This window comes from Meriones unguiculatus, chromosome 8, assembly GCF_030254825.1.
Source record: "Meriones unguiculatus strain TT.TT164.6M chromosome 8, Bangor_MerUng_6.1, whole genome shotgun sequence".
Taxonomy (NCBI): Eukaryota; Metazoa; Chordata; class Mammalia; order Rodentia; family Muridae; genus Meriones; species Meriones unguiculatus.
In genome coordinates this window covers 14,623,533-14,650,832 of record NC_083356.1, presented here as the reverse complement: position 1 = coordinate 14,650,832, position 27,300 = coordinate 14,623,533, and the positions used below count along the sequence as shown (strand labels likewise).

The 27,300-nt window shown below is 49.5% G+C and overlaps 1 protein-coding gene across 5 annotated transcripts in view; it reads left to right on the top strand.

Moving 5' to 3' along the window:
• The window catches only part of Tafa5 (TAFA chemokine like family member 5), a 214,351-nt gene that overhangs the window by 149,653 nt on the left and 37,398 nt on the right, over window positions 1-27,300 (top strand). For 2 of the 5 annotated variants that reach the window (XM_021644104.2, XM_021644106.2), the window contains exon 3: window positions 21,999-22,126. The exons of the other annotated variants lie outside the window; for them this stretch is intronic. In XM_021644104.2, coding sequence (XP_021499779.1) covers window positions 21,999-22,126 — 128 coding nt within the window. The remainder of the gene's footprint in view (window positions 1-21,998; window positions 22,127-27,300) is intronic. 5 annotated transcript variants of the gene reach the window in all.

Genomic DNA, 27,300 nt, shown 5'->3' with positions numbered 1-27,300 from the left:
ACGGGTGAATTGTCTGTATTTCTGAGACACGGAAGCCTAGAGGAACAGAACCCACCTGTTAAATCACACCTTTGATGCTCCAGTTGCACAGAAGATGGGAAAAATTTCCCCTCTTCTGCCAGGCTTCCTAGCATCAGAAGCATCTATGACTAGTATGTCCTAAGTCCTGGTGGCCTTCAGGACCATGTGGAAGGAACATGGGCTTCTGTCCTCTGTCAGGCATTTCCAGCTCCTCATGCCCCATCTCTTTCTGCAAGGTTTGGCTGCCTGGGTTTGGACATGGAGTCTAATTTACTCTGGTTGATGGGGCTCGCAGTTCACTCTACTGTCTTTAATTATAGCAGAGGTGGACACCAGTTTTGGAAGAATGCTGTTTGGCAGAGGAATCTCCCAGATGCCAACATACCTGCACTTAACTGATTCACCAGCAGACAACTGCTCTTGGCAATGACCTTGGTCTCTGAGGCCTGTGGAGACTCCATGTACCTCCCATCCTGGACAGACAGGACATTGGTTGCATCCTGTGCACATCCACCCATGCCACCTTGGGTCTAGTCCCACCCAGAAGTCATAGCATCATTAGCTCAGCTTCCTGATCTAGGCTCAGATTTACAAGGGAGATAAGAGGGTGCCTTCCTCAATGAACCAAGTTACATCTGATGAGCGGCTTTGAGGCAGACCATTTGGATACTGATCCCAGGTCTTGCGCTTGGAGCTGCATGCCTTCTTGGGTCTGACTTTTCTGTTTGATCAAGTGGACAGGATACCAAAACCAAGGTCAGGAAGTAGCATCAGAGAGGCAAGGTCAGTAAACAGATGAAACTGTCACCTGGTGATTCCCAAGATCATCCAACATGTAGAGACTTCATTCACAGACCTATTTTGATCCTTGACTAAAACTTCTTGCTTTCTCAGTTTGGGTTCCTGGATATGCATCCTATCAAGGGAAGACAGCTTGTGGGAAGTTGTCCTGCCTCACACATATTTGCTCCCTGCTTCCATAGTGTCTACTTTAATTATCTTAACAATATGATCCAGTGTTGAATATTTAGACAGAAGGGAAAAGGAGGGCGTAGAGATGAAAATGGAAATATTTGTATCACCCAAAATATACTGCTGCCAAGTGTTCCTTGAATTTATCCTGAAACGAAAAAGACCTTAAGGCTGAAGAACGTACCTAGTGTCAGTCATTTCTCCAGGCCTGGTCTGCAGAGTGTGGTATTTTAGCTGGGTATAAAAGGCAGTCCCACTGATTTTCTCACATAGATGGAAAGATGGTGTCTCCTTCTCACAGCTCCTCTGTGGCCCCTCATCCTGGTATGGTATGAAATCCCAGGTATTCCCATGTCCCTCCAGGACTTGCATACCATTCCTCTGAATGTTCCCATTCAGCGGCACCACTGACTTGCCTCTTTGGGAATGGAAGTTATAATTGGACTAAAGGACTTTTACCTGATATCTCTGATTATTTTCTTTCCCCTGTAGTTGCCATTCTTGAAAGTCCAGCAAGAAAGCTGTTCTCAGTGGGCACTAGACCCAGCACTGGGGCATGCGTGAGTGATTAATTGCTATGTGTGCCAGAGTGTTCAGGGCCTTTGGTGCTTTGAACCAAGGTTGTCAAGTTCTGGCATGTATGCAAGACTACATCTTTTGTTATTATTGTTGTTCCATGCTTCATTTGGGCCCTGCATGCTGATACTCATATCCTCTACAGAAGTTCCAGTGAAAGTCACAGGGCTCTTCCCTTTTCCCTCATACCTGTCCCCTCATGTTCCTTGCTAATAGAATGTCACCTACCCCCTGACCTCCACGTGTCTCTGGGGTCCTCTTTGAAAGGGTCAGACCTCCTGAAGTGAGTCTGTCTATCTTCACACAGTTCCTGGCTGTCTCTCTTCCTTCTGGATGAGAGAAACTTCGGAAGATGCCAAACCATGTTACTCAGGATCTACTGCCCTTGCAGCAGGGAGAATAGCACAGCGACAAGTGGGACAGCCGACTAACACAGGTGTTGTCTGCTCCCCTACCCATACCCAAGTAACATGTGGGGCTCCTAGGACAGGAAGAGGGAAGGACATCGCTGGCATAGCACCTCTCAGCATGCTTGCTAGGCACTCAGGTGGCATAATTCTATGTTGCCTCACTCTTCCTTGGGATCCTCGCTGCTCTGACAGGCCAGCATCAGCTTTATTGGTGGCATTGCAGAGTTTGCAAAGCATGCTTCTGCCTGGGTATTGACTCTGAGCTAATCGATATCAGCATGACTCAATGCTCCATTTTGGGCCTTGATTACTGTCCTACAGGAGTGGCAGGACACACTGCCAATGGGGCTGAAAAGGGAGCTCAGGGCATAGCTTCAGGAAAATGGGCCTCTGTGCATCTGACCTGGGTATGCTGGGGCTCCACTGTCTGCCTCATGCCCTCCAAGCTTGTCCACACAAATCTAAGACGAGGGCTTAAGTCTCAGACTTCAAAACTCCCTCTGTTTTTTAATCTGGTTTTAGTGGTGAGTGGTGCTGGGCGGGCAGCAGAATCAGGGACCCAGCCGTTCAAGTCACCTCCTAGCTGCTCAGCACCAGAGCTGGGCCATGTGATTTCCCATACATTCTTGCTTTGGCCTAGCTCTGGATGCCTTTTGTCTTAACCAACCCCAGTTCTTAGGCCAGTGAAGGTATGGATAGAGCCATAGCTGGTCCTTGACATATCCTCCCTGTTGGCAGCTATGAGAAGGGATACCTTGCCTGCCTGACAAATCTGCATGGGCTGTGGCCTTGCTTGGTTGGCTGAACATGTTCCAGTATGGATGGTGGCCAGTATTTCACTAGGATACTAGTGAAAGGACATAATCCCTTGGCATGTTTAACATTCCATGTCCTGGCACTGTGAGGGTCTGAGGTGAGAGCTGCATGGCCACCTGGGAAGACACTCTCGTTAAGTGTTCTATGCCCCTGTGTTCTGTCAAAAAGATACAGTGGGCAGGTGGATACATCTGCCTCCTGTTCCTGCAGGAGTGCCAATGGATCAAAACAATTTCATGACCTGCTTGGGGTTGGGAAGAGTGGACAAGACTGATTCTTAACTCTCTAGTAAGTCAGGGAGCAGGGATATGCCTTTCTTCTGGTGTTAATTTCTGTCTTTCCATGATCCTGGTATGCTTTCCTTATCCCAGTATGTTTGTGGAAATGATTAGAGATGGTGGCAGCAGGGAGGGAGCCAGGGAATAGCTGAGCAGGACAAATGAGCAAAATGAGCATGCTTTTAAAATAGGAAACATGAATGTTTTAGCAAATACTGGATTCCTCTGCGCAAATGACCCCGGCAGGAATTGAATGGAAAGGGTGGGTATTTAAGCTACAGAGGGCTAGCAGGACTTAGATAGGATAAATCTTGTAGTGCTGATCAAGGCCTCACACCTGTATTTTACTGGCCATGTTGGGAAGGGCCCCAGGCACCAGGAGTATGGTGGGCCTGTGGGCCTGGGAAGTCCCAGAATTGAATGAGTCTAGAGGTGGTGCTGGGAGGCTACAGGACATGGCCGAACTGAGCAGAGTTAAGAGTCTAGTCTGTGTACAGGAGGATCACTCACTTTCAGGAAGGAAACTCAGTGCTCATCTGATGACAGTGGGGATAAGTGTCTCACTGGGCAAGCAATCACACAACAGAACCAAGAAGAAAAATAAAGCATGCAATGCCAGATACACCCTTTCAAGTCACAATGACTTTGGGGGTAAACCTAGACAAAAGGAACACAGGACTGTCCTCTATCAACATTCTGAAACACAGAACGGACAGGCCCCCTTCTAAAGAAAGCTTGCTGGTTTCTGCACTCTCCACGCCATTTGAAGGACCCCAACATTCTCTGCTGTTCTTACAATCTAGTCGTGGCCAGATGGCATGTGTGCCGGGAACTCTTAGGTCCATGTCCAGCATTTTCTTCCTCTCTGACAGCCCTGGGCAGGCCTCCTGAGCCTCAGTTTCCCCCTCTTTAAAAGGGAGGGTGTCTAGGAATCACAGAGGCCTGAGGATTCTTGTAGAGTCTCTCCAGTAGCTGCTGCAACCATGGTGGATATGAATGGTAGTGATAGCCCAGCTGCTCCATGGGGAAATAGACATAGTGTTTGATATTGAAACCCCACCTGTTTAACATAAATTCCCAGGCTCTGCTGGAATCCTGCCCCTGGTAGAGGCAACACTATAAATAAAAGATTCACGGACTGTGCCAATACAGGCAGGAGATTGCTTATCTCGTAGGCCAGGTCAATGCCAGCTATATTGAATTCTCAAAAACAAAGCCCACAGACCAAACTGTGATATGGAAGAGATGCCCTAGAGGACCCACCAGAAGAGGAAAGTAGGAATCGTGTACAGATCTTGGAGTAGAATAGGAGCTGCAGGGACCAGGGTCATCCACCAGCACAGGTCATCCACCAAGCATCTTTTAGAACCATAGGCAGTGGGTTGGTCTGCATACAGACTACTGTGGGACATAAGGAAGAAACTGTCACCTGGGGAGGCCAGTGCAGTGGACAGAAGGCAGTTCCCCTGGACTCCTGTTGCAGTGGCTACAGAAATAACGTTGCTATAGGAATCCTGGCAGGGTGGAGTGCTCATGGGGCCACAAAGTTGTGCTCCAAACTGTGGTCAAACTCACTTTGTGGAAGAGTAGCTGGGAACCAGTATGTGGAAATGTGAAACAAGATCTCTAGGCCCAACTGAGACTCTATCTTTAAGAAGGACTCACTGCTCAGAGAGATGGGAAGATATCTCAGCTGCTTGCCCCAGCCTTCACTCAGGAAACTATCACAATGTGATTCCCTCCAGTTTAGAGGCTCAGGAGACAATAGGAAACAAGCCAGGAAGGGATGAGCAGCACATTTAGCGGAACACACACACACACACACACACACACACACACACACACACACACTCGTGTGAGTCTTTCAAAAGCCAACAGGGAGAGGTTCCCAGTGGAGACAGCCCATTCTGCTTCTGAGGATATATTCAGATGGAGCACTCTTAACTTAGAGCGGTCTATCCTTTCTGGAAGCAGGATAGATGATCCTTGTCTGTTATCAAAACATAGCTTCTCCCTCGTGGCTTGACCAAACAGCAGCACCCTGTCCAGGAGTCCAGGGAGAGTGTCATGGACTCTACACAATCTGGCCTACTTTCCTTGTTACTCTGGTATCTTCCCAGCCCTTGACAAGCCTGCGTTCTTGTTTCTTGGCTGCAGGTGGGCATCTGTGGTCAGTGGAACTCAATATAAAGCATTTTGTTCTAGGGTTGAGGGGCTAGGACGAAACAGGCTCAGTGGTTAAGAGCACTGAGAGGACCCAGATTTTCTTCCCAGAACACATACTGGGCAGCTAACAACCATCTGTAACTCCAGTTCCAAGGGATCTGACATCTGATGCTCTCTTCTAGCCCTGATGGTACCTGTACATCTGTTGTTTAGCCATACACTCAAGCATACATACATCTCTATGTAGAAGAGAAAATAAGCCTTTAAGAGGAACAGCATGCTGGGAAATAGGAAGTATACTGTGACATAAGCCATTTCCAGCTTTGATCGAGTTAACTGAAGTCTTGTGAGAGGAAGATGGACCTTCATCCATTATGGTCACTGCCTGGTGAAGGGAGTCTAGACACAGATGCCCAGGAATAAAGGCTATGTGACATAGACTCAATTGCTGCCATATCTACTAGTCAAGAGCATGGAAATTGTCGACAGCCCCCAGGACTTCAGGAGGCAGTGGAGTCCTCGGCTTCTCCTAGAGCCAGCCTTCTGGAGGAGCATGGTTGAGACACCTAGATTTACTGGCATCCAGAGCCACAGATCACACTCCTGTTTGGGTCTCCACTTCAGTACTTGTTACATCTACCCCATGATTCCTGCAGATCTGGACTCAACCTTGTCCAAAGGGCCTGACTTTTCCGACATGCCAGGCAATGTAGACCAAATCCATTTCTCCCTCTGCCTCCTCTCTTTCATGGCATCCTGAGCTTCGGTTTCTCTCTTCTGTGATTGGGCCTCCTGGATAGGTGAGACCCCAGTCTCTGCCTTGCATCTCTGTCCCTGGGAGTACATTTAACATTTGGGACCTTTAACCACTACACTGGCTGTCAGGGTTCTCGAAACCTCATCAACGCTGCAGTCCTTGGTGTATAATGACCTCTGATCCCAGATGTGGCCTCTCAGGCAGTTCCTAAAGCACTAGTGATGATCAGATGAGGCACTCGGGTTATGTTGGTATAGCAAGTCCTCAGGCCATCCTTGAAGATACCCTATCAGAGAGCTACCCGGGAGTAGTGATCAGGTGAGAAGGAGGAGGGCAGCATTGTGAAACACCACCCCTCTGCCCTGGTGACTACTGGTTTATGTTCATACCTGGGCTTTTCCCACCCCACCCCCAGCTTCCATTCCACTCCCAGACCTTTGCTCCTGACAGGATAGAGGAGCCCATGGCAGGTCCTCTCATCCCACAAGCCTTGATGTTCTGATCCCACAAGTTGGTGAGAGCAGAGATCCAAGTGCAGGTGTCTCTACTCAGCATGGACTTTCCTGGTGTGGAAGCTTACAGTCATTGGCAGCATCCTGACTTGACAGGCCTTGGGGGCGGGGCTCTGTTCTGAGCGCAACCTATAGCTTGTGCTTCTCTGGCTGTTTTCATTGGTTTTCTAAAGCGGGCTCTCTCACAACTGACCACTGAAAGCTTTTCTTTTGGCCTCGAATTTGAGGAAGAGAACTGAGTGCAAAGTCCCATTTCCTGGACAGCCCCACCATCACCACCATCACCATGTGACCATCCAGATGTGAGTGCAAGGCCTCTTCTTGAACGACATCCCCACCCTCCCACCCCACCCCACTGCCATTGCAGACACCGCTGCCACCACCAAGTGGCCATCTTGGATGCACAAAACACTCTCCTGCATCTTTTCCTAATGGTGCAGTTTTGTTTTTGTTGTTGTTGTTGTTGTTTTGTTTGTTTGTGTAGGATCAGTGTCTCACATGTCTACATAATTCACTCATTCAGCAGTGGTCATGATCCACTGCCTAAGAAAGGCACTTTCTTGAAGTGTTGGGCTGAAGTCACTAGAGGCTAGAATAGCCTATTGATGTAAGCACTGGATGCCAAGGCATCGGGCCAGCTTTCATACCGGAGGCAAGAGTGCAGGCTGATGCTTTTCTCACCAGCTAAGGAAGGGTCGCTGACAGAAGGTACACATCATAAGTCCTGCCAGCCAGAATAGTAACCCTGCTCATTGTGGCAGTATTCTTCATACCCCATTGCTGTCTATAGATAGATGCTGTTCAAAACCTTGTTTCTAAATGAGAATGCGGGTCTGTTTGGCAGAGTGACATTGTGCAAGAGGGGAGCCACCACTGTGTGGCCAAGCCTCTGACTCACATTATGCCTCTCTGACCCCTTAGCATCCAGGACCCTGGGTGGCTTCCTGGTCAGGCCATCACTGAACAGCCAGGTCATACATCTCAAAATTCCTCTGGAATGATCTTGAATTCCCAACCTGTTCTTGTCATATCTCCGAGCCAGGAATCTCTGGGCCTTTCTTTTTCACTGCAGAAAAGGTACAGTAACCTAGAGAACTGACCTCTAGGTCAATTTGCTGAGGTGGACATTGGTAGAGATGGTCTGGGCAGAGCCCAGAAGAGGTAGCTGTGATGCCTCTGACAGACTGGTGAGGGAGGCTTCTGTCAGCTCATTCTGAGGAGTCTAAGTGGTCCATGTACAACATTTTTAGCATCTAGAAACAGGGCCACATCCCACTCGTTATGCAGCACAGTGGGAGTGAGGTGGCCCAAGAGACAACCAAGACCCAGAGACAGTGTGGATTTTGCTATAACTAGTGTTGTGTTCCTATGACAGGCAGGTGCCTCAGCAGTTAGGTCAGAGTGCTTCAAGTCCTCCAGGAAGAGTGAGGAGCCTGCTTCCTGCTGTGTACATGCCACGGTCCCCAGCTGTAGCAGAGAGGCCACCTCTGCCATTTCTGCCCTGTCGTTTCCTACTTTCCTGGTGACCTCCAGTGAAGTTTCAGGGCTGCTCATAGGCCACGCATGCTGAGGTCAGATGGGGTCAAAACAAACCCAGTGCCATCTCTCTTCTGCCCCCTTGCAAAGTTTTCTAGAGTATAGGAGATGGGGCAGGTCTCTACACAGAGGACACACAGCCCCTCCCCAGCTGGCAGGATGTGGTTCAGAGTTAAGCTCAGTCCCTCATGGTATCTGGACACCTGCACACACTGAGCCAGGGAGAATGAAGCAGAGTCTGGAACAGCTGAGGTCTGCAGGATCTCAGTCCAGTTGGGGGTGCCTGGGGGAGAAGGCCTTCTCTGAAGGGTGTTCCAGCCCTTTGCGGCAGCAATTATAGCCCTTCACCAAGAGGAATGTGAAGCAGAGCAGTCAGGTGACCAGAGTGGTGGGTGGCTATGGCAGCGTGGGCTGTGATGGGAGCTCGGGACCTGCTGGCCAGGCTACTTGGGTGGTCAGGTCCGAGGTTCCAGAAGTGAATGTCGGGAGAGAGAGAAAAGTCCCTCTCTGAAACAGTTCTTCAAGTGTTACACCTCAAGTGAAACAACAGCTCTAAGATGATCTTCAGTGCCTCAGCCTCTGCCTGTTTTTTAGTGAAGCAGCTTAAGTCCCTTTATTCCATGGTGCACAAGGAATATATAAACCTTGGTGAGTGGGGAGGGGTTTGGGGTTTTGTTGATTGTGGCTGGCATGCTGGTAAAGCTGTTTGCATCCAGGTGCCAGATCTATGACTACATGTGACTCCTTTGAGAGTTGGGGGCATACAGGCATGAAAGCAAGGAGGGAGCAGTTCTACTCCTACCAGTCTCAGGATGAGATTTTCGGGATTTGGATACATCTCTGACCTCATCATAGCCTCGTGCCTGTTGTCCTGGGTCACCCAGCTAACATGTCCCACAGTGGGATAGTGTGAAAAGACACTCAGGGCCTCTGACCTCTGTGGGAAGAAAGGCAAGTCCATGGCTAACTCATGTCCAAGTTAGTTCAGTCTTTAGTAACAGGGCCATTTGCCAGTGGCTTCATGGGCAAGAATCCTCTGTCCCTTACAGGCTGGGAGCTAGATATCAAAGATCAAGGAGGCAAGTCAGGAGATCAACTTGAGTAGAAGAAAGCTTCATACCCAGAGACTGATGGCTTCATACAAATCATAACACACTAGTTAGTGCCCAGGCATTTGAATGTTTGTGTGAGTAGGTGGGTAGATGAGTGGAAGGGTGATTGGATGGATGGATGGATGGATGGATGGATGGATGGATGCCATGTGAATGATTGATAGGAGATGAATGGATGGATGATAGGTAAATAGTGAAAATGTATGTGGATAGAAGAAACTGGTTGGTGGATAAATGGATTGCTGAATGATGGATAATGGATGGATGGTGGATAGGTGATGGAGAGATGCATAATGGGTGGCTAGGTGAGTTATACATAGATGATGGAATATGAGTGGATAGTAAGTAGAAGGATGATGGATGTATAAATGATTTTTGTGGCATTAATGATTCATGCTGAATAAATGGATGGAGATAGATAGATAGATAGATAGATAGATAGATAGATAGATAGATAGATAGATAGATAGATGGGTAGATAGATGGGTAGATGGGTGGATGATTAGAATGATAGTAGAGTAGATAGGTAGATGGATGAACAGATGGGCATGTTATAAAACTAAATAATCTAGGGACTTGCCAGTGATGTTTCCACTTGAGTTTTGAGGTGTCTCAACCCTAGCAAGGACTCCCCAAAGAGGTTGTCATCACTGTTATCCTCAGTGTCCATTTGCCATGACCAGTGTCTCATCAGAAGAAATGTCATTCACCTGTAGGCAGGAGTACCCTCTATCTTCCTACACTGATACTCAGCAGTCCCATTCAGCTCCCAGAGTGAAGAAATGTCTTCTGAGTGCAGGGTCAAGTAGCTTTCCCACATAGTAAAAAGCAATGGTCCAGATTCCTCATGATCCCTGGGTCTGCTCCCCTAGCAAGCTACCCCGGGCTTGGAAGCAGAAAGGAAATATTTCCAGTCCGCACATGGAAATTAAAGCCCGCTGTCTTGCCTGTCTTCTCTTTTAAACAGCCTCTGTCAATTCAGTAGTTTGCCCGTGCAAACTGATTGGAGTAGCTTCCCCCCCCCCTTACCTGTCTTGATCCTAATGAAATAATGAAACAGGCACCCCATGACAACTTTCCCCCTCTGCTTTCCCCCTCCTCTCTCAATCTAATTTGATTACCCGAATCTGGAGTGTTTTGCACTGGTGTGGCATGACGTGCTAATCATAATATGGGGCTCCCTATTCTTGAGGGTTGGGGGATAGTTCCAGGCAGCTAATGAATCTCCGTAATCAGAGAGCCATCTTGAAAATTAATCCATTCTACTGCAACTATTTAAAGACAAAAATCATTATCGAGGCAGTTCTCACTAAATTATGTTGTCGAAAAGTTGTGGGAAGGGACTTGTCATTTCAATATGCAAAACCGGGTTTTACAGATAGTTCCTCTCCAAGTGATAAAAAGCACAGTGGGGTGCTAGGGAATGACACCCTCCTCCTTGCTTAGTTCCCTCACTTCCCCAGATCTTCGGTACTCCTGCAGCAGGGCTGGTTCCATCCAGCATCTGCCCCGTGAATGCCCCGGAATCTGTAGGACATTCAGCTCATAGCCTGCTCTAAGGGTGGCTGATGGTCTCCTACCAGAATTCCATACTTCCCTCAGTGGCAGAGCTGAAGAGAGAATCCCCTTCCTATGGGAAGCAGTGTCTTGGTTTCATGAAGAAAGGGAACCCTGTGGGTTTGTGCTTCTGTGGTATAGTTGTTGATCAGGTTATGAAGTGGCCTGGGTGTGATGGTCCTCTGGTCCTACACCAAGGCTGGCAACAGAGGCCACAGGCAGAATGGGCTCCATGCTGTCATGTCAGTCCTCCTTTTTCCATGCATGAGTGCTCTTTGATCAAGCAACACTATATTGGGGCCCACTGAGGACCTGCTTTGATTGGTGCCACCTTCCTCTCAGATGATCATAGGGCAGTCTATCTATAAATGTGGCTCACAAATCCTGGACCAGCAAACCATGGTCTATCTCCTGTTGCTACTATGACAAGGGACTGGCCATGTACTCTAGGCACACAGTGACACTTAGGAGCCCACCTTTTAGCACAGGCCTCTGTGACTTGTATTGCTCCCATCAACCTGAAATATCCACTCTATACACTCATTGTGGCCATCTCATCCTTCAAGGCTCACCTCATTCTGGAAGCACTCCTGACTGGTTGGGGGCAGCCCAGGAGCCCTCACTGTCCTGTGAATTCTATATGATGGCCCTATATACCAGGATTGGTGTGCTCAGAACAATCTTAAAGACAGACCTGCATTCTCCTGAGCTGGATATGCTCCAAGTTGTGTGGTCAGGGCAGCCTGAAATCAGTTTCCCTGCCTCGCTCTGTCCAGTAGGCACAGAGTGAAACTTCTCGGCACAGGTTCCAAGTGCAAGGCTGGGTCCCTGCCATGCTTTCCCAGTAGGTACTTGGGCCCTGAGCACCTAAGATTACAGGAAGTAACCAGTGGTGTCTGACCTCGGCCAGGTATGTACAGGACATCTACAGAGGCTCCGGGATGTTTGCTAGCACCCATGATTGACAGTGCCGAATCCATATTTTTTCTAAGTACAACCCCTTGGGATAACCAAGGGAACTAATAGCAAAGCTAGAAGCAGGAAGCCAGACTTTCATGGGTGTTAGTGTGGGGATGTGGAGAAAGCTAACCAAAGTGCAGCTGGTCCTCCAAGACCTGCTAGGGAGATATGGCTAGATTCTCCAGCTTATGAAGCCCTGAATCTCCTTGGCAGACACAGGTTCCTGTGGACCTGGAGGAACGAGTTTTAGTGTCTCCAGACTGTGGAGACATGTGTTCATTCATCTCTTCAATGGAGTGTCTGTATTTTGGTGTCAGCCCATCCTCACTGAGTATCAGGATTCAGCAAAGGACTTGGGACCTGTATAACATGAGCGTCACACATGAGCACAATGCCTTTTGTTGGCCACAGTGGTAGTGGGGGCTGCTAGACCTGTAGGTGCATCTGATGAAGACCTATGTCAGGCCAGGGCCTGTAAAGGAGCGGACAGGATTCTGGAAGGCTGAGATAATCCCTGAAGGTGAGCTGGCTGCATGGCCTCCCTAAGGTGCCTGAAGAAGCAAGGTGACAAGCACAGAGAGAAGAGGCACATCCATCTAGGACAGCAGCACAATGGCTGGCTGTGTTTTCCGGGCATGCACTTGTCTTCATGCCTATGACCTGTGGTCAACCCATGTATTGGGGCCATCATTTCTAAATTGTGGCAAATTCCAGATGCCAGGCTTTGGGCTTTACATAGTACATGGACAGGAGCCTCACAGGGTCTTCCTGGGATGGAAAGATGGGAGGCAGACATTGCCAAGAAAAGAGGTAAGGATGGCACTGTAGCTCAGTGCTGAGCCCACCATGACCTCTAAAGCCAGGTGGCGCAGGGCTGTCTTCTCCCCTCTCCTCCTTCCACTTGTCCCCTGTCTCCTACGTCATTAGGAAACTTCCTGGGGTCCCTCTATGGCTCAAGAATTGTAGTGAACTTAGCTGTTGGGTCTGATGTATCTCTCAGACTGAATTGGATGGTTGCAGTTATTTTACTGCAGGTCAGGGCTCAACCAACCACAAAGGGTGGATCCAAGAGAAACCTCATAGCCTCTAGAATCCAAGCAGCTGGTACTTGAGTGCCTAAGTGTTGGAACTGAGTCCTCCATCTGTGAGTTCAAGCCCTCTACAGCATGCGCTGTAGGCTACTTCTGTGCTGAGCTGTCCTGTAGAGCCCCAGATTGCTGCTGCCAGTACAGCGTAACCAAAAAAGCCCTAGGATAAGAGCAAGAAGCTCTAGCCTCAAGGAGACCTCAGACCTCACCTTCTGTAAGGCCTACCTCCATCTTCAGTACTGACGGTAATGGTGGTGATGGCCATGGTGGTAGTTCTGATGGTGAGCATGGTGATGCTGGAGAGGTGGTGGTGGTCGTGATGATGATGGTGATTATGATGAATGTGATGGTGATGGCCAGAGTGGCAGTAATAGTTATGGTGATGATGGAACCCATGATGATAAAAATAGTAGTGATGCTGGGGGGGGAGGGCTAGACATGATAATGATAATGGTAATGATAGTGATAAGTCTGAGAATTAGGCAAAGTAGATGATGGTGAAAATGGTTGTGGTGACACTGCTGATGATGGCGATCATAATGGTGGTGTTAATAGTGGAGATGATGAAAGTGAAGGCATCAGCAGGGTGGCTATAGGGTCAGTGCCTCCTGCAGCAGGAGCGGCCTCTCCAGCCTTATAGAGTTCTTAGCAAGGCAGGCAGCAGAGGAGACTGTGCAGCCTGATTCCTAGGCTTTGAGGACTCAGTAATATGTGCTGGAGTGACTCCAGGCTCAACATGGCACCCTTGAACATATCTCTTCCTGTTTGGATAAAGTAGAGGGAGCTTACCAGCTCAATCAAGTTCTCTTCCTCGATGACCTGGAACCAGAATTGATTACCATGTGAGGCCATAGGTGACACGATGCTCCGTTACTCCGGAGGGATTAAAATAGCCACAGAACTGCCAGAATCTGTGTTTTCCAGCATGGACCTCTGACCATGGGGCACAAAGCTGTTCCTTGATTCTACCCAACATCTCATTGCTGGGTTCAGCCTCTGCATCCATGCTGGAATCCCAACAAGATGAGGCCAGAACTACAGGAGAGGGCAGTGGCCCTCTGTCCAGAGACTAGAGGTACACTGTTTCAGAGCTTTCTGGGCACTGCCTATATGGGCACTGCCTCAGCTCCTTTCCAAGTCTTGCTCCTCCTTATCTGGGTTCCTGAAGGCCAGTATGTGATAGAGCTGTGTCCCTTCTTACTGGGATACCCTATTGCCCCTGCCCTGTGGCAGGTCAGGTTTCTCTCCAGATAAACCTCACCTCAGCTATGCCTCCTGTCCCACTGACCAGCTTTCTGTGGCCTAGAAATGGGCAGACAGGAGCATTCCTCAGACTCAAACAATGTAGAATGCCCTTGGAAGGGCGGCTCCCCCTACAGCTGCTGCTGAGCTGTATCATTTTTTATTATAATGTTGTGGGAATACGAGCACAAGCCAAGCTAAGCCCTCCCAGACTGTAGAGCAGGAATAAACCGAAGCCCATTTACAATTAAACACAAACAAAACAGCGAAACCAATAAAATTGAAATTTGCAGCATTAATTTTACAGGGCAGGTGTTTCCCAGAGCCGCAGCTCGGGGAGTAGACTCCATGGCGGAACAACTACCTGCTGGTACTCAAATGGCTTCCGTGTTCATTCAGGGGATGCCAGTTCACACATACGTAAGGGCAGCTGCCTGAACCGTGCTAATAACAGTGGCTTTGTTTGTTGTGATCACACCTTCCATTTAACCCAGAGCCATCCCAGAAGGCATGTTTAATAGCGGGTTCTTGATAACTCGTTTAAGCTGTCTCCTTCCCATGCCAACGGCTCTGCCACGCAGCCTGACAGGGCGCTGCTTTAAATGGGAGTAATCCAATTACTGCAGGGCCCAGGAACAGAATCTTCATTGCTTATTTACTGCCGTGCTTAGTGCCAATGAACTGCTGCAAGGCAGGGAGTGGGAGGCAGAGAGCCAGCAGCGTGTGGTGCTGGGTGTTGCCTCTGCCTTCCCTGGAGCCGAGGCCCACTGCCGTTCCTGTGGAACCTCTGCTATACTTGAATGCAAACCTGTACTCATGGGGGCACAGGCTGAGGGTAGCACAGGAAGCTTATGATAGTTACTTTGCTCATTGCCTTAAATTCCTGACAAGAGGCTAGCTAAGGGAGAAAGGATTCTTTGTGGCTCACAGTTTGAGGCTGCACAGTCCATTATGGCCAGGATGGCATGGTGGCAGGAGTGTGAGGCAGCCGGTCTCATTGTACCCAAAGTCAGGGAGCAGCGATGACTCTCTGTGTTCAGCTGGTGTTCCTATTTTTTCAAACACAGTCTAGACCCCAGCCTGCAAATGGTGCCAGACACATTCATGGTCAGTCCCCCATCTCACTTAATTCAGTCTAGATAATCCCTCACAGACCTTCCCACAGGCTCATCTCCATGGTAACTGTAAATCCCATCAAGGAGACAGGAATGATCAGCCATCACAGAGCTGAATCATCCCCCCGAAGACCACACAGGAGGTTCTGCATGTATTGTAGTCCTGGATCCCAGTTGATAAGGCACACACTGAGAAAGGACAGTTGAGAGAAGACTCATCTCCCGAGTCCTGGCGTGAGTTTTCCAGCAAAGGAGACCTGGGAGAAAACCCACGGCTCCTGGGGCCCTCTTTGTCTGCCCATGATGAGAATAGCCAGGACCGAGGAATTCCCAGCCCCCCGCAGGGACCCCTAAGTAGAGGAAGGTCACAGAACGTTCATGACCCTAGGTGTGGGGCTTTGCCTCTCCATGATGGCCATTTCCAGTGGACCCTGGTAGGTTCTCTGTGTGTGTATGTGTGTGTGTGTGTGTGTGTGCACGCGTGCGTGCATTCATTACTGAGGGTTGTTCTTTGAGAAGGAATGTCATGCCCTTGAGGAGTAACCACGGGGCTGGGGCTATGTCACTCCTGGCCAAGCCCTATCTGAAGTGGGGAAAGCAGGGTGTACTTACAGCTTGATCTCCGCAAGCACAGCATGTCTTCACTGGCTTCGGTGTTTCAGGCAAGTTGTGCAGTACCTTCACTGGTCATAGAAATGGGCTCGCCAGCCCCACACACCTGGGTGTATGGTGCATCCAAGGTGAACCTGAGCTGGCGCAACAGAGGGTCCTGCCAGGGAGGCGCATGATATTAGATGGCTTTGGGTTTATTTTAGCAAACAGAATGTAGAATGATTTTATAGCAGTGTGACCTAAGGGGGGGCGGGGCGGCTGCCACTGCTGGAAGTAACAAGGTGGTGTATGACGAACCTGCCACAAAACGGTCCATAGATTGGGACAGACAGAAAAGTGGCTGTGTTTTGCACAGTAACAAAGCCTTCTGTCCCTCTGAGGTCCTCCCAGACTGTCTAGCAGTCACTAGAGAGCTAGAGTCCTGTAGCCCACAAAGCCCTCTTTCTCTTTGCTCCACCCTTGTGGAGAGCCTTCATACCCCTCAGATCTGTTTCTATCCCAGAGTTTGTAGTCCTTTGTCTAAACTCTACCCTTTGTCCGAGCTTCTGCCAGCTAAACAGCTGCTTTCAGCTCCATTCAAGGTTCCCTAGCTGCGACAAAGATCCAGGAGCCTTCCCAACCTGTGACCCATTCCTAGCCCCAGAAAGCCTCAGGTCCCTGTGCCCTTGCATCCTCCTCTGCATTCAGCCTCAGGGCACTGGTTCTTCACCTGTCAGAACAGGGTCTGGGCTACAGCAGCAGCTTCAGACTGGATTTGGGGACAAGCTTCTGTCCCATACAATCCAATGTGTCCACATGAAGGGAGCAAGCTGCTTCTCTGTCCTCAGGATACTACCTGAGACCCTGGAAGTATAGGGCTGTCATGTCGAGTCAGCATCAAGGGTGCATGCTGTGTTGTGGAAATGTGACAGAATGGATGTGAATTTTTATTCTCAGTTTGAGATGTGCGTGTGAGCGGTGTGTGTGCGTGCATGCATGCATGAGTAGGCATGTGTGTGATGTGGATATGTGTAGCATGTATGTGAACAGCATTTTGTGTGTGCAGCCCTATTGTATGTGCATGTGAATGCTGTCATGTGTATGTATGTGGTGTGTGGATGAGTATGCTGTCTATACAAATGTACATGTGTGTGCTACAGACAACAACCTCGGAGAGGAGCTTGTAGGCTGCCATGCTAGCTTTGGGGAAGCACGTATATGTGTGGCTGTGTCTCTGGGTCCCACTCTGCAGCCCTGTGGAAGGCTCAGGTTCTGGAATGTTCTTTTCAGTCCCAGGAGCATCTTCCTATTCCATCCAGGCTGGAGCTCCCAGCTTGCCCTCTTTTTCTCTGTCCAGAGTATGCACTTTATGGAGATACTTGAGGCCCCATCTCCTGCCTGCCCCAGGCCAAGGAACTCTGCTGGTCATCATATGTTACAGGCCGTGGCAGCTGTCTGCCCAAACTCAGACCACCAGCCCCCTTCACTCATGCTCCTCAGGAGCACCCATCAGCCCCGGGGACATCCTTCCCCCGTGCTGAGAGCACTGTACAAAAAACAGGCCAGAGAAGGACCTCCTCAGCCCATGGCCGGGTGAGATGAAGTTATGAAGTGGAGGCATGAAAGGCCCCTTTGTCCCTAGGATGTGGTAGCCCAGTGCTGGCCTGGCACTATGTCTCCCACCTCCTCCAGCAGGAAGTGGGCAGGACTGGGTGAGCTGAGCTCCTGCAGGCAAACAAAAGGACCTGTGTGCTCAGTGCCATTCCAGTGTCCCCTGGGTATGCCCAGGCTCTGCTTGCCTTTGTGCTGCCATTGACCAGCCCACAACACTGCCTGGCTGTGCGTGCTACGTCGTTGTAGGCCCATGTGTAGGTAGGCATGAGTATGCATAGAGTGCATACATATGTGTGGGTGTATGCATATGTGACATGGATGTTGTCTGAGTGTGTATATATATTTATGTGCAGTGTCCATGTGTAGTAGTGTGCGCATGTGTGATATGCATGTTGCCTATATCTGTCTGTATGCTTATGTATGTGCAGTGAGTACGTGTGTAAGCATATTTCTGTACCAGTGTATACTTATACATGACATATGTATGTACATGTTTAGTGGAGAGTATGTACATGTGTGTGCTTATATATTTGCCGGTGTGAATGTGTCTGTCATTTTGTACATGTGCATTTGTGGTGTATGTATGTGAGAATTTATACATGTATGTGCAGTGTGTGAATATGTTTGTGTGGTGCAGGTACATGTGGCTGGGTGTCCTAGGTTTACACTGTAAGTGTGTACATGTGTGAGTATGTGCTCTGCTTGTATGTGTATTCATATAGTTTGCTTTATGTTATATGCTGCTGTGCTCAGACCAGGTGAGGTATGTACCATGTGCTGTGTATGTGTCCATGTATTCTGTATGCACACCCATGTCTGCACACATGTATGTTCATGAGGGTGTGGACGGCATGTGGACTGGACAGGAGCTTTGTCCTTCCCATAACCTAAGGCCATTAGGACCTTGTCACTCCCTTCCCAGCCCTGGGCACATCTGTGTGTATCACCTCATTGTGTGTGGTCTGTCCCCAGCAACAGCAGGCCGCATGCTCTTATTCCTCTTCCCACTACTTACCGGAGTGTTAGTGTGTGGAGGAAGCTTTCGAGCCCCTTGTGTGTTTCAGGGAAAGTGGCCTTGGTACAAGACAGGATGAGATCTGAACTCAGTCCCTTTAAGCCACCAACCTTTCTCAGCTGCCAAAGCCCATCCAGTCTTGGTGTGCCCTGTAGACAGGCAGGCTGGGGCAGGCTCTGGGTGCTGCCACCCTGGCCGGTCCATACTGAGTCACCTCAGGCCCTGCTGTCCCTCTAACAGCTGGAGGCTCCCTCTTCTTGCACCAGCCAGCCCCATTCGTGGCTTGTTAGGCAGGCAGAGACTGTGTGAATGCGAGCCTGTGGCTCACTGACCGGAAGACCCTTTCTCAGCACCTTGTATGGTACAGGTTTGTGTATGCAGGGCAATTTCCCCTACTGCTTAAACCCTTCCCTTGCATTCATCGTGCTGGAGGGAGAGAGAGGAGACGTTGGGGGAGAATGTATGTGTGGAGTGTGGATCCTGATGCAGCTGATGAGGTTTCCAGGCTTATATTTGTTGGTGACTGAGATGGGTTTCATAGCATCTTTTGCTGTCACCAAAAAATGACACATCAGGGCTGGGAGAAGCAGCTGCTGGAGACATCGCACAAGTAATGAACAGCTAGGGACAGATGTGTGACACAAGCCAACTTTTACTCGCCCACCAGCCACCTGTGCTATGATTAGTGGGAGCCCAGGAGATTGGCTTGGGCCTGATGCCTGGCTCTTTGGAATGCCTTCAGCCTGGGGATACCCATGGCATGGGGAGGCTACAGCTGGGGCTATTTCCCAGGAAGCCAGGTGGTTTTCTCCCAGACCCCTGAGGGGACAGCCGCCTTCACTGTCACTCTTGCACAGGGGACTCTACAGCTGACTTCAGATAAGCATGGGACAGTCCTCACCCTGTCAGTTCAGGCTTCTGTAGCATAATGCCACAGGTGGGCTGCTTAGTGGCTTGACGTCTGCTGGGGACTGGAGATCCAAGGCTACAGTGATGGCATGGCCAGTTTCCAGCTTGCAGATGTCTACCTTCTTGCTGTATCCTCACAGGTGATGGGTTGCAGGGACCAGAGGTGCTTTGGGGGTCTCTTCTAAGACCCCCTAATCCTGCCAGGTCAAGAACCCATCCTTGTGACTTCATTCTACTTCTTTATGGTCCTGTTTCTGAATACAGGGGTCAGGAGCTTCTGCACACAAATTTATGTTATGTCTCTAATGGTAGCATGAAAAGAGCCCGCCTAGGATCCTGACTGGACAGTCCACCTAGCTGGCAACTGATATAAAGTTGCTGGAATGGGGTGAGGCCGGCAACATATCCCACAGTGTTCTCTACTGTGCCTGTGGCAGGCATCGCTAGTCAATTCTAAAACTCCTGTCTGCAGTGCTACAGTCACTTCATCATGGTGTGTTATGCCTACCAAGCAATGGACACCGACCTAGCCAGCATGCCCACTTTCATGTCTTCTGTACTACCTCAGCCCCTCCAAACCCAACCGTGGGGCCCAGCTTTTACTATGTGAGCTCTAATCTGTGTCTTTGCCACACCCATTGCCCAAGCTGATCAGTACAGTCACTCCTCCAGAGCAGCCAGTTTTCTGGCCTTATATAAAAGGTTAACTCTGGGATTGCATGTGCAAAATCAAGATATCAAGGAGCAGAGCACTGCCAGGTCATGGCACATACTCTCAAATGGTAGTGAATCCCACTGACTTCCCAGCTGAAGCATACTCCACCCAAGCTCATAGGTGTTTGCAGAGCTGTTTACATGCCAGCTACCACACCTTACTATGAGAAATTGTAGTACACACATCCTGTGGAACTGTACCTTTATTTTAAGAAAATCTTGAGTCCTGTGCTTCAAAAAAATATTTTTTTTTACAATGAAATGGGAAAGAAAGCCTAGGAGAAGGAAGGAAACGTAAGCATTGGAGGGATTGTGTGTGGGACCAGAGGTGTGTGCGTGGTGGGGTTCCCCTCTTGCCTGGGTTGGAACGGTCTCTGTAGCTGTGTCTTGTGAAGGTGCCATAGAGGGACCTACTCCTCTCTAAGTCCTGCAGCTCAGCCACTAGCTCTTTGCACCTGCTGGGCCTTGGGGCCAATCGAAGTGCAGTGCTGCTTCAGGGAGGAGGAACCCAAATGGAAAGTGTGATGATTCTCAATACAAAAGTCTGATGTCCAAAGGAAATGAAATCAAGCCCACACCTCAGGTGGTGCTCTAAATGGGTGAGCAGTGAGGAGTCCCTGCTAGGCCCGTCCTGCATAGGGAGAGGTGTGTTAGACACGGAGATGACATACTAGGAATGTAACAAGTATAACCTTACTCCTTTTCTGGTCTGTTATGACCCTAGACCCTAAAGGTTTTTGCAGTCCTTTTGCGTTTCTTGATTATGGAAGATTCTGAGTATCTTCCAGTCTTGGATGTTGGGGTTAAAGTTGGATGTTGACTTCTGCATAACTGAGTCTTCAAACAGCACCCACAGCGAGTAGAGTCCCACTGACCACCTGTGTTTATTATTTCCTCACTGATATGATGAAATACCTGTCAGAGATAGGATGAAGGGTTGCTTTCAGCTCTTGATGTTAGGGGGCTTAGTCCATGCTTGCTTGGCTCCATGCGCTTGGACAGATCCTCATGGGGCAGAAGTGGGTAGCATGATAGACAGGAAATGCCCATACTAGGCTGCCTTTCTCCTTGTTCTTTGCTCTACCCAGGTGTCCAGTCCATGGACTGTGCTGCCCATGAACAGGGTAGGTTGTCTCCCTTTGCCCAGTTCTCTCTGGAAAAACCCTCACAGACACCCATGGTTGTGCCTCACTGTCTCCTAGGTGACCTTGAGTCCTGTCATTTTAAGCATGACTGAACATCTTGAAGACTTAGCTTTTACTTGGACCGCAAGCCTTGTTTATGAATCTCTTGAGTGCAGTAGTAAGAATTGTGTGTCAGGAAGGAGGTTAGCAGGATGAGTAGGTCATGGATGATTCTGGTAATAAGAAAACTAAATCCATTGCAGACTTCTTCCTCATGGGCTTCTCACAGAGCCTTCCTGTCTGCCAGGCCTAACCACCAAACCTAGGTGGGTTTCCAAGGAAGAAGAATGGTTTTTGTCTGTGTAGGTTTTGACATCCATTGTTCTGATGAACACTGTGACCACCTCTTCACTGCCAACTCTCCACTTGACCCCTACCCTGCAGGCTCCAGGGGTCAAGACAGAGGCTAAGCCTGCTTGTCTTAGAGCCTTGAGTCAGTCCATTGTCTGTAGATGAGGGAAATTGCTAACTTTCTGCCAGGCCTCACTCCTTACACTGAGCCCCGATTCTACCCAAACTGTCCGGTGGGCAGTCACCTTGGTAGATCTGTCCATTTGTGACAAAGCAGAAAATGAGGTTTTGGCTCCTCAGGGAAAAAATGATGTTTTTATGAAAATGTTCTAACACCCTCACTGACTACGTACAGTTGGGGACCAATGATGGTATGCCCAGGAGAGGTAGTATGTGGCCAGCATCCACTCCGAATGTCTCGGAATGACACGGTGCCTGCTCACAGGGCTTCCCTCCATGACATCCAGGTGCAGGGCTCAGCTTTAGCATGCCAGCACTGCACTCAGTGAAGCCTGCAGGTTGGGAGTGGCACACTGACCAGCTCTCTTCCTCTCTCTCACAGCTCGAATTATCAAGACAAAGCAGTGGTGTGACATGCTCCCCTGCCTGGAGGGGGAAGGCTGCGATTTGTTAATCAACCGGTCAGGCTGGACTTGCACACAGCCCGGAGGGCGAATAAAGACCACCACGGTATGTGGCCCCTTTCCTTCCTTGTGGGCATGATGGGAGATGTGAGCAGACACCACAGCCCGTGATGGATGTAGACTCTACGGGATGGATCAGGGGACAGGTGGCAGCCTGTGTCTTTATCCCTGTCACAGCTTCCCCTTACTCTCTGGTGCTAAGTCACAAACAGCCTGTTCCCAATCACTTGGTCTTGGCACTCAAGGACTGAGCCATAGGATTGGTCAGCTGGGGTGGCCAGCTTGGAAGTGAAACTAGGGCAGTGCATATTGCTGGCACCAAAGCTGCTTGACTTTGTAGGGGAGATGTGGAGGTACATCAGGTACCTCCAAACCTGAGGGCAAGTGTCTGTACCCCACCTGAGGCCAAGGGAGCCATCAAGATTCAGACCTAGGGAGGGGGCTACACATAGTTCTGCTGCTGCCCCAGATACAGTATGGTGGCTGCTAACAGACCCCAAGAGCTTCCCATTCTTCATGCTCCTCATCCCACTGATCAGGCTTCACTGAGCTCTTTCGGGAGGCCACAGCCAACTTGGTCTCCAGAACTGCTCTGCCTTCAGGTGGTTGAGGGCAGAGGACTCTAGGGTGTTCTGTGATATTTTGTTGTTGTTGCCCATTCTTTGTAATTTCTGAGGTAATGTCCAGTGCCTGGATACTGCAGATAATGATTCTCTGTGATAATAAACTAAGAGGTGAAGGGGTCCTTGGGCAAGATAGGTAAGCCTTACCCTCATCATTGGGGCTAGTGACTGTTCACACAGCACTGGCTTCTTTCAGAGCAGTGTGAAGTCTGGGACCTGTTCAGGTCCAGTGGGGGAACCTGTTAGGCTGCTGAGTGAGCATGGAAGAAAGCAGGCATCAAAGAGCCTTAGACTCTGAAGAGCCTGGAAAGAAGCATGGTGGGGGTGAGGAGAATCCTCAGGTATAGGATGTTCTATGTCTGTCCCCGCCCTGTGCAGACCACAGATCCTCGTTGGACCCCTGAGTTCACAATCCCCCCTCCCCCAGGTAGGGGCTGCAGATTGGTTTGAGGGATGATAATAGACAGTGATGAGCCATTACCCATAACTACCCAGAGGGCTGCTAAAGGCATGCCCCAATGCCACACTGTGGCCTCCTGTATAAAGGCCAAGCCTCCCTAACCACACTCCAGTCTGTTCAGCCTGGATAAGGGCTACAATGATGAAAACTGGTGTCTAGAAAGGACACATAATATCCATGGCCCTCTGTGATTCAGAGCAGACTCACCAAAAGGCCAGAGGTTCTTAACACCCAGGCCTGTGTCCTTCTTGGAACCAAAAGGAGCCTTAGGCTTGGTGTGTTCTCCACTTGCTGAGGTGATACTTGGAAGGGATGGGCAAGTAAGGGCAGTGTGTATTTGCAATTGGATATCAAACTGGCCTGGGTGAGTGTCAGGCCCCCTGAGCCACCGGCTTTATCTCTTCCAGATTGAAGAAGGGAGTTAGACTGCTCTGCAAGTCTAGCCTGCCCTGCGTGCATCCTTGAGTCTAGAAAGATGTGAGTCAACTCCTCTGGCCTGAGATGACATGTTATTAAGGTGTCTAAAATTTTCTCCAGCAGGATCTTAAAAATAACACAATTTAAAGTCCCTACTGTGTGATCACATCATGGCCTCTTATAGAGTAAATTATTACCATAGTTCACCTTAAATTGTTTTCCCTAGATGATGGTCTTGTCACCCATTACCTTTAGGAGGCCTGGTATCCATGTGGTGGCTGCCAGTTGCCTTCCAGTGTCACTCATTCCAGATCGGCTGTTCCTCCAGACAAGACTCCTCCCCACCCTGTACCTCCACTATGCCACCTCTGCGTCCAAGCCCCTCAGTGTCACCTGCTGATTACATTTCTCTTAGTGTCACCAGAGTTGGGGATGCTCAGGGGATGATCTCTGAGTCTGGGCATCCAGTAGCCTGTTCCCCCATGGGGCCTCCTAAGTGTGTGTGATAAATGGATCCATTGATTAGCCCAGTGCAGACCCCAGCCACATGCTGATGTTCGCATTTCCACAATCACTGCTCCTCACAAGTGGGGGTCACCACCCCATTAGCGGGTCATGAAATTAATTTACTGGCTCGTGATCAGCAAGTAAGAGAAGGAAGAAGGGTCATGAAAATACTAGAGTGTTTCTCAGGTCACTGGGCGAGATGCAAGTGTCACTGTGGATAGTAGGAAGTCCATGGCCCTGAGGACTCAGGAGGCAGACGAGGCCCTGGGCTAGCTTTGTTAAGTGTTACCTCTGGAGTTGCCCCTTACACTGTGCCCTGTGAGCGTCCATCTGCACCAAGCCAGGGGACTAGCGAATGCTGAAGGTTCTCCTTGGGTATGGAAGCAGAATTCTTTCCGGTACCCATCTGCGATGTGTGATTTTTAGAGATGGGACAAACAGTAGGATTCCCTTCCTCTTCTATAGCTCCAGGGCTCCCAGTTTCCACTCGCCCTGGCAGCAGGACTTACAGGGAACCTAGATGAAAAGGACTGGAGGATCCCAGGTGGGGATTCTGCTCCCTCATGGCTGGGTAGGAATGGTTCTCTGTGTAGATGTTGGCTGGCAACGGCTACCCTGCGCGCTGCGCGTGTTAGTGGCTTTCACGGGAATTCTAATCAGTGTTTTTACTCTGCATTTCTGTGATGTTTATGAATCGCAAGATGCTCAACGGTGAGCCGTACCATTCCCTAAATCAGAATAAACCAGCTGGATTAGAATCCATTTTTTTTCCAATTAGCTATTAAGCACTGCGTTTTAATTTTGTATGCAGAAACACGCAGTCCTGGGGGTGGGAGGCTTGGGGAGGGCTTTCTGGGAGTCCTGCTCAAGAGCTAGCACTGCATAGAGATGTATACCCCAGAGAGCACAGATCCAAATATGTCCAGATGCCAGCTGCAGGAGCACTTGTGGTCGTGAATGTCAGACCTCTGCACCCAGTGTTTTGGAGCCTCTGTTACAGGCAGATAGATGCAGAGTCCTTCCAAGAAGCCATTCTGAGCAGCACTTCCAACTCTGAGCTTGCCTGAAACTGGCTGCAGCCTTGGGCTGGGCAGACTGTTCCCCGGCCCATTGGGGCATCTGGAGGTCAAGAGCACCGAGAGCTGTCACATTGAGGCTGAACACGAATGCAGGTGCTCCGCTTAGCAGCCATCCTGGAAGCATCTTTTGCAGAATCTAGCATCTGACCATGGCAACCAGGCTTCAGGAGAGCTGGCTTGGGGCAGGGAGGGCCCTGGCCCCTTCTGCTGTAGAGCCAGCTGTTCGAGGGGCAATACTCATTGTAGTCAGGACTCTGCCCCTACAGCTTCCTGCAAACTTGGAAGTGGGGAAGGGGTCCAGCCTCAGGAGCTTCTGTAGGTTGAGCTTGAACCTCAAGGTCTTCATCATGAGATTCTGAAGGTTGTGTGTGGCTGGTTGGCTGTACTTAAAAAAAAAAAAAAAAAAAAAAGAAAAGAAAAAAAAGAAAGAAAGAAATCAGAGAAAACTGAACTGGGTTCCTCCCAGGAATAACATAGGGCTGTGACCATGGCTAGCTGAGTGCCAACACACAGGTGTGGCTAGATTCCCACCAGTGTCATGGGTCATCCAGAAACATGGAGCACCCCCATATTTGAGCAGCAAGTCTCAGAATGGTCTTTGTGGAAACTCAACAAATGCTAGTCCTAAGGCCTCAGCTAAAAAGGACCAGACCCCCATGCTGCCTACCAGCCTTCTGGAAACCCTTGTGAGGAGACAAAGATGTGATGAGGGAAATAGGCTATTTTTGAAAGTACAAAGACGCCACAGAAGAGATGGAAGCACGTGCCTGTGAGGTGACTAGTGGTGGCTGAAAATCCAGGAAGGCTCAGGCCCCAGAGTCAGCACAGTTAGTAAAGCACTAGCCACAGAAACCAAGGAATTGAGTTCCACCCCAGCCGCCCACATACAAAACTGGGTATGGAGGCATGCGTTTGTAATATCCAACCCACTGGAGGCAGAGACAGTATCTTGGGTTCCATAACCAGCCAGACTAGCCTGATCATGATGTCCTAGGTCCATGGGAGAAACTTTGTCTCAAACAACAAGGAAAACAGTACCTGAGAGAGGCAGCCCGTCTCTCCTGCAAAATGCACATTCGTATATGCACACATACAAAATTTGTAGAACTAGAAGGTGTGGTTTTCCTATGTGAGACCACCCACCAAAGCCCAAGGGTGCATGAATGAAGAGTTCATCCTGGAGCTCCCAGTGTGAGATATGAGCCCCTGGGAGAAGGGGGAGGGAGGATCTGAACATCAGGGCAGAAATCAGCCCCACACTGTCCTATGTTGACACAAGTGAAGAGTTATTCTTAACTCTGAGGGGGACTCTCAGTTGAGACCATGACTTCGTAGGTTTGTAGTGCATATTCCTAATCAGTGATTGATGCGGAAATGTCCAGCCTGCTGTGGGCGGTGCCATCCCTACTAAGATGGTCCTGCGTGCTGTAAGAAAGCAGGCTGAGCAAGTCATGGGGAGCAAGGCAGTAGTAGTAGCATTCCTCCATGACCCCTGTTCAGTTCCTGCCTCTGGCTTCCTGCCTTGAGTTTCTGGTCTGATTTCCTTATAGGATAGATTGTTACCTGAAGTGTAGGTTTAAATAAACACTTTCCATTCCAGGTTGCTTTTGGTCATGCTGTTTATCATAGCAATAGAAGACACACACACAGAGACACACAACATGCATGCACACAGGCAGACCTCAGAATGAAATGCTGCTTAGGGAACAGAGACCGGCTAGGTGTCCCTAGCCCACCTGTTGCAGGACACAGGTGCTGGAGACCATATGTGACTCCTGACTTGTAGGTCCCTAGTTGCTAAACTTGTCTATCAGTGTGGAGAGAGAACGGGCCTTACTCCCAGAGCCCTCACCATTGGCTTTGCACTCTTGCCCTTGTGAAGCTAGAGAAGGAGGGGTCTAGGACCTAGAAGACAACCCCCAGAAGCAGGAGCAATGAACAGGTTCCTGGGTGACAAGTAGGAATCTGGATAAATTCTAATGGTTTAATTCTGGGAGAAGAAAATGGGAAAATGAATCCCTGGGGATGGGAGGGAGCTATCCCAGCTGCCTCAGCCTGAGTTTGTCCCACATCTGTGTACTGAGCCTTACCCATCATCTAGAAAGGCCCAGGAACTCTCAGTGAGAAACCTTGT